At 38.6% G+C, this 12,060-nt stretch overlaps 2 protein-coding genes across 3 annotated transcripts in view; one reads left to right on the top strand and one right to left on the bottom strand.

The window, feature by feature from the left end:
- LOC117182623 overlaps positions 1–12,060 on the bottom strand; it is a 235,821-nt gene that overhangs the window by 18,294 nt on the left and 205,467 nt on the right. The gene's annotated exons all lie outside the window — the stretch shown is intronic.
- Positions 1–12,060, top strand: part of LOC117183115 — a 35,895-nt gene that overhangs the window by 16,976 nt on the left and 6,859 nt on the right. For both annotated transcript variants that reach the window (XM_033376296.1, XM_033376295.1), the window contains exon 2: positions 11,698–11,885. In XM_033376296.1, the coding sequence (XP_033232187.1) occupies positions 11,857–11,885 (29 nt within the window). In that variant the 5' untranslated portion in view covers positions 11,698–11,856. The remainder of the gene's footprint in view (positions 1–11,697; positions 11,886–12,060) is intronic.

The following is a 12,060-nucleotide window of genomic DNA, read 5'->3' as shown; positions in this document are numbered from 1 at the left end:
TGACATTTTCAACCCCAACGCCTGCACAGGAATTTTCAAAAGCTTGTAACTTCCTTTATATTTTAATGATTTAGGAATAAAAAGTGTAAACTACTCTTTTTAGGAAAGATGTTGACTTTTCTCAGTATTAATGATTCCTTGCTGTTATAATTTCTCAGTTTACAAGAACTATAGATTGTTCATACACAGTTGTCCAAAAATTTCATTTTGTGAACAAATTTTTGTTCGAATATGTGCATAGAAACTCTTATGACGTTTAGACTCGATCTTGATTTTGTAAATTGGGCACTTCCATGCCAATAATAGCCTACTTTTATTTTCTATTTTATTTTCTATTTTATTTTTTATTACTGTTGTGACGCACGTTCTCTCGTTCTTTTGGACTTTATTTTGTTTGAAAAATATATAATTTAAAATAGAAGATTACAAATAAAATTCATGATTAATATTGTCAACGGAAAAATCTTGGGGTAATTTTTGTGTTAACCCTTTTGGCAAGGTAAAGCATTGGAAACACCATTAGGTATTATTTTCTCAATAGGTACGCAATGGGTATGTACGTGTAGAAAATCACGATACTTGGCAGTGTCTTATTGTGTCTTCATAATATAAAATACCTAATTTTCCTGCCTTTAATCCAGAAATAATTTAAGTAGAATTTGAAATTGGCATTCATAGGTTCTTTTTGAAAAACCATTAGACAGTAGAGTTGAAACGTTTTCTGGTGATATTTCAAAAACTTATATTAAGAGTGGTTCCATTTTTCCACCTGAAATCTGGGCTCAATTTTCTCCAACAATAACGCGAACAACAAATGGTTGTGAGGCTTACAATTAAAATTAAGTGCTATGTTTAGAAGCGCTAACCCAAACATTTATAATTTGGTCGAAGCCTTATTATATCAAACAAGTGCCTGAATAAAAATGAAAAGCAAGGGAAAAAGAAAAAAGTAAATACAGAAAAAGAGCAGTCTCTTATTGATGAAATGTTAATGCTAGAAGTAGGTTTCGTAACTAGATTAGAGTTTGTTCGTAAAGTTACGCGCAAGTTTTTACCCGTATAGATATAGTTTTCATTTGAAGACCATTTGTAATATGCAATAGGATTGTATTTGTATGATATAAAGTAAAATAAATATTGTAGAAGCGTAAGGGAAATATGTTGCTAATCTTATTATTTATTTTACTTAAGTTGACTTGTTATTCATATTATAATAATGTTCTAAGATTAAGAGTTATTGATAATACATATTTCCCAAAAAATTTTTAACACGCCAGTAACAAGTACAAGTAGATACATAGAAAATTCTGCCAGTCTGGAAAAAGTGTGAAGGGAAATTGTGCGGAAAAAGGGCTCGAAGGGAATGAAGGAAGCCTAAAGTGGAGAGGGAAAGAAGGCTCAGAGGGGAAAGGTCTCTGGCACTGATTTGAGTCCGCAATTCGAGAAATGCCTTCTGTGGATTTTGACTATAGACCGCAACTCGAGTGCAACGGAAAGAATGTAGTTGTTGTTAAGATCATAATCACACAGCAGCACAGTGGGCCGATAGGACAAAAATCAATGTTTGCAAGTATTTTCAAATTAATTTTTGAAAGTATATTTCTTTTTTTAATTTGCTGAGGTATCATTGTACATAAGCATAACCTTTTTCAAGGCCTTATTGTCGCTGACATAGTTCGACATTAGGAATATATGGATTTTGTTGGTTGCTATTTATACTTCAAAATTACGCCAGAATTACGTGCGCATACGTGCGGAATTTTTAACAAAATAATAGTTTTTTATGTTTATTTCAAAATAAGAACATGCTAGATTAGGTTTGATATCTGATGTTGGTCAAAACAATTGAGAAAATGGTGAACCTTTTTTTGTTTCCATGAATCAAATGTCCCATCTTTGGTGTAAAGAATTGATTTTCATTACTTGGAATGGAAGCTTCTAATGTGTCTCTTAAGGGTTTACATTTTTTTACACTTTTTTCCCTATTCTTTTTCCTTTTTATTATTCTTTTTCCCTACTTCCTATTCTTGCTTGATGGCTGGGCTTCTGGATTCGAAATAAACAGCGAAGCATATGGGATAAAAGCTCTTAAGGTGCTTCTTCAGGCTTGATAATTAGTCCATGCATTTACACATGACAGAATTTTTTCCACAATTATGAATTTTTGTATCTGATATTTTAACTACATAATTTTAGTGGGTAAATACAATCCCTCAAAGAGGGATTTTTCGAAAAATGATCTGGTTCTTGTTTTATTGCAATTAATTGAAATTTTGATGCATTTCATGCGTCTGGGATGTAGTGTTATTTTTTCGACGATACTTTAAACATCGTAAGAAGCCAGGATCGAGCTCAGGATTTGATTGAGTGCCTATCATGCCTCACTCAACCTTCCTATTGTTAGTGAGAACAATTTTCTGGTTAAAAATTTTGTTACAACTTGCGCCGTTTCTTAATACATGTGATATGTTTGTTTATAAATGTTTTTTTAAATACTTTATTTTGAAAATCTGTCGCTGTTGCACTTTTGTACGTGCGTGAGAAGAGGACACGTAGCGGTGAAGCTGGGGTCACCAGAAGGCAGTCGTTGGCTGAAAAGACTAACAAGTGTCACTATTGGCTGTAACTGAAACAATACATAATATTCGAATGTTTCGTTGATATTTTTTAAATTCATGTAATTAATATTGTGCAGTCCTACTATAAAAAGTTATTGTAAATGCCAGATAGAAAACTTCAAGACGATTCAAATTGTAAATAATTTAGAGCTAGGCTTGTTTATGGTTTGGGGAATTTTATTTTTTATTTCCAATTTATGAGAGATTGTACATCTGCTTAAGATTAGGCATTGTTCTGTCAGCTTCAAGAATTTTCTCCGTCTGCAGTTAGAAACTTAAGCCCTTTACGATACGACCATCGAAAGTAAAGGATGACCTTAATCAGAATATTTTAATTTTGGAAAAACTGGGCAGCTGCAGTTTTCACTTTCCCTTTTATAGGGGGTATTACCTAACGATTCCATCAACGATCTTCCGAATCCTGATCGGTCAATCCTCCTACCTTTTGTACTTACTATAACCTCCATGTAACTTTGTCCCTAAAGTTGCGTCAGGCATTTTCGAACCATTAAGAACTTCACCTCGTCTTTCAATTGTTTGCACTATCACGCGTTTATACTGATATTTTTACCATGTTCTGCTACAGTCCTGAAAATATATATTGAAGGATTGTTTAAAGAACTGTGTTACTTACATTTTTGAACCCTGGCTAATTTTCAGCACAAACTAGTCTTATTACAGGCATAACAAAATATAAATTAAACATTTACAAATTCAGCAATGAAACAAATAAGTATTGAAAGAATTTATACGGTGACTATGTTGTCTATTATTATTTCGTGAGCAATGAGCCGTGTAAAATTAATAAGAAAACAAATCAAATATAACACTTGATAATGGAATATTGCCCGTTAAGAGTTCTAAAAAATAGATAATTAAAAATTTGAAGGGCTGAAAATTGTTTTATTTCTAATTAAAAGAATTCAAAATAAACTAAAATTATTGAAAAGTGAAATTTAAAAAAAATTATGAATTTAAATGCAAAAGGATTCAAATTTGACCTTTTGAAATTGAAAATCAAATAAAATATTTCAAAGTAAAAGCATCTGAAATTGTATAAATGTAAATGTGTATTAAATTAAAATAATTGCGATGTAACTTAAACATGTATTACAAAAATTTTTGGAAAATCGAAATAAGGACACCTTCATTCTCCGCAGCCAAATAAAAAAAAAACTGAATTGTCAATTAGACTGTGAGAAATTCCACAATTTCAATGTTAATTGAAAAGATCAAAGTTATAAACAGGGAAACTTTTATAATTGAACGCTTACCGTAAAGCTTGAGAATTCTACAATTGAAATCATTAAAAACTGAAGAAATTATTCCATTTTTAAATAGCAATTTTCTTAAATTGAGCTTTTAATGTAAAACTTGTTGGAACATTTTTCGAATATGAAAATTTTTCATTTAAAATTACATGCTAATTTGAAGGTCTACAATATCTATATTGGCTACAATAATAAAAAATGTTGTGAACGGTAACAATGAAGGTGAATTTGTTTTTAAATTTTAGACAATCGTGTCTTATCAATGTTTACAGTGAATCATAATTTTTTTACTTTTATAAAAATTTATATTCGAATAATTTTAAAAGCTTATAATTTGAAACACTTAATTTTTTGTTCAATGTAACCTCCTCTCTGCCGGAATTGTCTGAACTCTGAATTAGAAAAATTTCGGATAAAAACTTTACACTTTGAAAACTTGTATTAAAAAATTGCGCTAACGTCACAGTAGCTTCAATCCGCTCTTAATTTACACGTATTGAAAGTTCATTTATAATCGTATTGAATGTTGTTTTCCATGAAAATTTGTCACTTTTGTGTTGAAAATTCAACTATTATTCCACGTTTTGCGGAAACTGGATTTCTTTTAAAGAAATTGAATCTTTGTGGTTGAAAATGCATTCATTTGGTTCAAAACTTATGTTTCAAACTGAACTATTATACCTATTGATTGACAGTTTATCTTCTTCACTTGAAAATTTATGCACTTTGTGGTAAATGGATCTTTTTGGTAATTAATTTATCTTTTGGGTTGAAAATTAAGCTATTTGACTTAATGAATAATGTAATTAATTTTTAATTAGGAAATGGATTTTCTTGGTTACGAAATTCTTTTTCGTTGAATATATTCATCTTTTTTTTAAAATTCAACTATTTGGTTGAATGTCGAACGCTTTTTAAAATAAATTCGGTTTTGTGAAGATTCGACTTTTTGGCTTAAAAATATATCAAATTGGAAGAAAATAAAAATGTTTGACAGCAATTAAACTTTATTGTTGAAAACTCATACGTTTTGTTGATAATTCAACTATTTTTCTAAAAAATTAAACTTTTTAGTTAAAAATAAAACTATTTAGTTAAAAATTAAAATATTCAACTATTTGGTTAAATCTGGGACTGTTTTATTGAAAATTCACGTTTTGAGCTTCATCCCTTCAGTTGATATTAATTAATCTCTTTGTTTAAAAATTTAACTATCTTGTTCGACACAAAATAGCGGATCAATCCTGAGCAACAGCACATTTATTGTGAATCGAGCAGCTGTATTTGAAATAAGGATCCAAGAAAACCAGAGGGAAAAACGATGAACTTCGAGTTTTTGGTTGAAAATTATGGAAAATAAATTGCTGAAGAAAATGCTGCGAATTGCATACCCTTCAAGTGTAATCCTGAAAATGAAATAACTTGCAATTCCACATTTTTCCGATTCAAGAATACGCAACATCTTTTTCCATATTTTTTGTCGTAGAATCTGAGAAGAGAGGATGAGTTACGAAAACTCTTGACAGAAATTGAACGGATTAACCGATTTTCTTATGTCTTTTTTTAATCGTCTCGTCTTTATCTAGTGCATCTAATGCAGGCGCATAAAATGCATCACATTTTTAATTAATTGCAATAAAACAAGAACCAGACCATTTTGGAAAAATCCCTCTTTGAGGGATTCTATTTACTCAATAAGATTATTTGGTTAAAATATGAGATCAATAAATTCATAATTGTGGGAAAAATCCTGTTATTTATAAATGCATGGACTAATTTTCAAGCCTGAGGAAGCACCTTAATGCAGCAAGACTCTACATAGAACTATATGGTTGGTATTGTATGTCAGCTTCTGTACAAAATATTCTGATTTATAGTGCAGCGATCATAGAACATTCTTTATTGTCGATTGGTAAACTCTCAGAGGAAACACAAGAATCATGTTATAAAGTTCTGAAAAACTGCAGGGAAAACAATACAAGAAAAATGTCAAGAAAACATACTATGATCGATCTGTTACATGCACTGCTTACTGCGTCTGATCCTGTAATCATACCAAAAACAACAATTCCTCGAAACCAATCAAAACCCTTTCCGAAAAAAGTTATTGCTATTTTGAAATTTCCACAAGTACCAGTAAATAATTCTTCACGAAGTGTTAATAGTTCTTCAGAAGATCAAAGCGATTCCGACAAAGATTAAATATCTTTGTTAGTGAGAGGGGACGGGAATCACTTTATAGTCCGAGATCCCCCAAGTACCACCACAGTTGTCTGTGGTGGAGGGGAGGTCATACCCCTACGTGGCGCCACCCCGGGTGGCAGATAGGGAAATGCTCGCTGGAAACAGAGGGTAGGACTGAAATAAAATAGGCGCCGCGGACCAAACACACATGATCGGTGCCGACCATGACCCACTGGGAGGGCATCGAACCGGTTAAGGGGATGAGGCTGCTGTGAGCTTGCTCTGCCGAGGTGTATATTGCGGTCGGCAATCAGGAATCCAGCCTTTTCGGGCTCTGATCAGGAACTGCTTAGTGGCTGCAGAGATCGGAATCTGCAGTGCTCCGGGAGAGTCCGGTCCGTCCATACATTTCGGAACCGCTTAAACGAAATCAGGGCCCCAGGGAACTGGGGTAGGACTTCGATCCGAGGGTATACCCGTTCCCAATTATTTCGGCCCACCCCTCAACGCACGAAGCGCTGGATCCAATATTTATGGCGAACAAACAAACAGTAACGACACGAGAAGGATCTTTGATTATCTCCAGCCAGGGGGAAGCGACAAGCGCGACAATGAACACGGACGTACTGTGGATGATGGAGAATGCAATTGTGCTTCTTCGTCAATGCCTGGACATCATGACTAGTTATGTGGCCGGTAGGAAAAACATGGATTCCCGAATCAAGAAAAACTTGGAGTCCGTTCAAAAGGCGATGCGCAGCCTTGTTGGAGTGTTTGAAGAGGTGAGGAAGGAAGGGAGCGCGTTCCTAACACCGGTCACGACCGGAGGATGTCATAATCTGTCCGGCAGAGAATCGTAGTTTCGCGCAGGTGGTAAGCGACATCACGAAGACAGTAAATCCCGAGGAAATGGGTGTGGACATCAAGGACATCTAGAAAACACTAAAAGTGAATGTTTTGCTGGAACTTGGTGAATCAACCACTCCAGAAAGCAAATCAAAGTCTGGAGAAGCCTTGCAAGGTGTAATAAAGGAAACTAGAGACGTCCGCCAACTAATACCGTGGTCGCAAATCCAGATATTTGATCTTGATGTCGCTACAACTGCAGATGTAGAATCCGCGTGAAAGTGTGAGCGGTGCGCTGATTTCGCTGCTTTGAATACGGTCATACAGCAGTGGAGTGCAAAGGGGTGGACAGGAGTCGACTGGGCTGGAATTTTGGTAAAGAGAATCACCGAGCAAAAAGCTTTATAAATGAACCCAAATGTGTTCTTTGTTCAGAAAGAGGAGGCGGTTGCACTGACGAGCACATTACTGGTTCTTCCAGGTGTGTGGTCTACAGAGAAGCTGACCGCAAATGTAATAAGTCGAGGCGATGACGGTTATCCTTCAGCGAGCACTGCTAGAATAGGAATGGCTTAAATTGGTACTGCGATGACAGCGGTACTGCAGCCATTTGGGTGGTTAACATCACTAGATTCCCAGTGCAGAAGCATGGAAAAGGAGACGGCTTTGCTTGGATCTCGAACGGGAGATACCGTCGTCAGCTGTTACCTCTCAGCAAATGAGGGGATTGCAACCTTTCGCAGAAAGATAGTGGAGCTTGAAGATCTCTGCTCTACCATTGACGGCGATGTCATCATAGCGGGAGGTTTTAACGCTAAATCTTACGAATAGGGCATGGCGTGGACAGACTCAAACGGCCGTGAGGTGACATATATGTTTGCCAGACTGGATTTGACGATCCTGAACTCGGGAATCTCAACTACTCTTAAGAGGAGGGGCTACCGGGAGACCATTCTGGATATCACCATGGCGTCGCCGGGCGCAGAGAGAAGGGTACACGAGTGGCAGGTGCTCGAGGACTACACGGAAAGCGAGCACCAACATATTAGCTTCCGAATGGGCTGTGGTTCACCGAGTACCAGAACAGTTGCAAGAACCAAGGAGGAAAGAGAGGTGGGAATGCTAGAAATCTCAGCTCGGCCAAACTTCTTAGCACAATTGCTGAGAAGGGCGGTCGTATGCTAGAGGAATAGCACATCCAGTCGTCTCTAGGAATAACGTCGAGGAGCTTGCACATCGGACTACCAACTTCATCGAAGCCGCAGAAAACGCAAGGACGCCGTCCAGGCCAACAGGGTCTATATGAACGCTAAGAAGGTGCTTAACCAAGCCATCAACGAGAACAAGAACCACAAGTGGATTGTGGTCAGAATGACCGTTGATCGAAACACTTGGGGACTTGGCTATTAGATAGTAACGGGAAAGATGTACGGACGCGCGCCGGTCGCAGCCATAGAGCCCAAGATGATGGTGCAAATCATTGGGGAGTTATTTCCTAATCACCCAAGCCGCGAGATGATAGAGGAAGTGCTGCCTAAAGCGGTCCCTCTTTTCACTAAAGAGGAACTGTGGATGGCAGTCTCCAAAATGGTATGCGGAAAGGCACCGGGTCCTGACGGCATCCCGCCGGAGGTGGTTAGGTTGATAGCATAAGAACACCCGTTCATACTACTCAAACGTTTCAACTCCTGCCTTACATCTGGAGTCTTCTGTTCCAGGTGGAAGAGACAAAGGCTTGTCTTTCTGGACAAGGGTAAGGAGCTTCCGATCACGGTGTCTTCATGCAGACCACTCTGCATGCTTGACGTCATCGGGAAGCTCCTTGAAAACTTGCTACGTGCCAGACTAAGAGCGGCAGTACAAGCAGCAGGAAGATAAGCTGAAAACGAGCACGGTTTTCGGGAGGGCCGATCAACGGTGGGAGCAATTTGGGAGGCTCTAAAAGAGGTGAAACAAGCCTGGAGCGGCAATCATCGGTCCAGAAATCTGCATCATGATTACCTTTGACGTCAAGTATGCAGTCAACTCGGTGAAATGGGTTGACATTCTTTACGTCCTTAAAAGGCGGCTTGAGGTGCCAGTGTACCTTCTGCACATAATGGGTGACTACCTTAATGATAGGCAGCTCATTTATGAAACGACAATGGGGACACGCAGCACATAAGTCACAGCCAGAGTCGCCCAGGGGTCAGTACTTGGACCTGACCGCTGGGACGTTGTTCACGATAAGGCCTTATTGAAGAACCTACCCGTTGGAGCCAAGCTAATCGGTTTCACCGATGACTTGGCGGCAATGATGTAGGCTTGGAACGAAGCAGAGGCAAGGCTTATTGTGAAAGAGCTCTTAAGGAGGGTACATGACTGGCTAAAAAGATATGGTCTCCAACTTGCCAGCAAGAAGACAGAGGTGATGCTTCTCACTAGACAGAGGTACTTCAAGAAACCATCCACAGCTAACATCGTCGGCCACGGGGTTGAAGCTGTGAATGTGTTGAAGTACCTACGTACTTGGATTCATGAGAAACTCAACTTTAGATGCAAATAACGAAGGCAGAAGAAAAGTATGAAAAAATGGTCGCCATGCTGGCAAGGCTTCGAACATCGTTGGCCCCGGAGGTTGCAAAAGAAGGATCTGAGCGGATGCCCTGAAACACAAATGCCACAAGAAAAAGCTTGTGGCTGTCTGGCGGTGTTGCTCATAGCGGGATGTATCCCCATTGACCTTCTTGCCGCAGAGAGGAAAAGAATATAGTGACAAAAACGACGAGTCACGACAAACCCATCAAGACCCAAGAAACGCAACAAATGCTTCTGAAATAGGAGGAGCGGTGGCAAGCAGAGATCGTGGGTAAGTGGACTGCCAGGATCATAGGCGAAGTGAAACCGTGATTCAACAGGGGACACGGGGATGTAAACTATCACGTCACTCAGTTCCTCTCTGGTCACAGCCACTTCAATGCTTATCTATTCCACCGGAAAAGGAAACCTAGGCCTAACTGCGATTACTTCTCAAACGAGGTTGACGACGCAGAGCACACGTTTTTCAGGTGCATCAGATGGGCAGCAGAAAGCCATGTCCTAGAGAAGAGATCGGCGCTAATGTGACGCCGTACAACGTTGGAGCGCTGTTGAGCAGCTCTTATGCGAAATCGGCTACCATCGCCCGGTATGTTGAGAAGGTTCTAAGATAGAAAAAAAGATAAGAGCAGCTCAGGGAAAGCGAGGGTCAGTAGTACAGGAGACTACCTCACAGGCTGGAAGGCCGGCGAGCCCGAAAAGAGACAATGGTCTCTTCTGCCGAGGACGACGCACACCCTAGCTGAGGCACGTCTTACTAGCCTATAACCTAGGACTCTGAAGTAATGCGATAAGTGGTTCCGAAGTTCTAGGTTGGCAGGAAAAGAAGTTAAAGTTTAGTGGGTAGGTGCCGTTTGGTAAGTCCCACACTCACCTTCGTTTCTTGTGGACTATGCGTCCATTTGTGCTTCCCATGCGTATGTATATTATGTACATGCGCGTGATGTGCACATATTGGGCTCATGGACCCTAAAGTTTGAATGTGGTTAGTGCATGAGCATTTGTCCGTTTTTACTCCTTTAACAATAACAAAAAAAAGTCTGAGATCCCACTGCGTTTTTTCGAAGGTAAGAAGGGATCGTGATAAACGGTAGTGCAAATGAAAGTTGACACTTAGGCGTTTAATAAACTGCCCCCCCCCTGCCAGTTCCAAGTCGGTCAAAGGATCGATAAAACTGGACTTTTAACGGCAAATTCATTCAATAATCACCTGGTGTGTCTGAACGCAATGAAATCTGTTTATTGATGAAGCACCCCGAAAACAGTCAGGTCACCCAAACTTTTGAATTGTGTAATTTCTACAGGAGATTTAATTTCAGCGTCCTGGAAAACCTCCTGGTACCAATTTTAAAGAATATTAGATAAAATTGCACACCATTGGTCGCCATATTAGATCCGCCATTTTGAATTTCTTAATTTTTACACTGCATTTGCTCTTAGGGACCTCAGAAACCCCCATTAAGGATATGGTTCTTAATTTGAGCCGAACTGTGAATTTTGTCCTGCAATTGTGTGGTTCTGGCCCACTGTGAGCAAGTCTATAAACTCTCCGACAAATTATAGAAAAATTTAAGGTAAGTACTGACAGTAAGGAAAAAATAATATTACTTACACTTACTCCTAAATCTTGGAGTCGCAGAAAGGTAATGGAAGAATTTATTGCAACGGAACGTCAAGCCCGGAAGACCTCCAAATTATTTTAAAAACATATATGGAATACGGGCGTCGCCTAAAGTCAAGGTAGGAAGAAAACTGTCATCAGAAAGTGAAGCAGCAGCGACTGGTTTTTATATAGATGACGAGAACAGTCGATAAGAACGTGGGAGAAGGATTTTATATCCATAAAAAGGAAGCCGGAACTCGTAAACATATGCAAAAACTACTCATTTTGGGCAACCTATCAGAATTATATGTCCATTTTAAAATAGAGACTAAGGATATAAAAATTGGGTTTTTAAAATTCGCACAACTTAGGCCTCGACATTGCGTTTTCGCCGGAGGAAGTACATACATACCTACACACACATACATACATACACATACAATTTGTGTGTGTGCGTTTATCGCGATAATGTGCATCTCATGTTTGATGTAATTGATATCAAGCATCAAACTGACTAATATGATATAAAACTAATTAATTATCATGACTGTTCAGATTTAATTATGTGCACTAATCCAACTCATGCATGTGATTTCAGCGATTGCGAAAGTTGCCTTGTAATTAATGTCCTCAAGGAACACCTGTCCCATGTGGAAAAGTTGATTGGGGCCAGACTGAGCCCTAACTATATTGCCTAATTGATAGTTGGGCCCCAATTGTGCAGCCCAATCAATGATCAACCGGGCTACTGTCTGCGATGTATCGTTCAGCCCAACGAATAACAAGGTAACAAGATAGGCGTAGTTAGCTGGTACACCTTAAGCCCGCATAATAAAAAAAGGGTACACTCCCTAGCGGACCGAAGGAACCGAATCGAGCCTCTACAAAGTACCCGTAAAGACCTTATTGTCTCCCATTCGGTTCCTTTTTAAAAAACTAAAAAAAAAACAGCAAAATCAAC

Source organism: Belonocnema kinseyi, chromosome 2 (assembly GCF_010883055.1).
Source record: "Belonocnema kinseyi isolate 2016_QV_RU_SX_M_011 chromosome 2, B_treatae_v1, whole genome shotgun sequence".
In the NCBI taxonomy this organism is placed as follows: Eukaryota; Metazoa; Arthropoda; class Insecta; order Hymenoptera; family Cynipidae; genus Belonocnema; species Belonocnema kinseyi.
The sequence above is the reverse complement of the archived record's forward strand: the minus strand, read 5'-3'. Positions and strand labels throughout refer to the sequence as shown.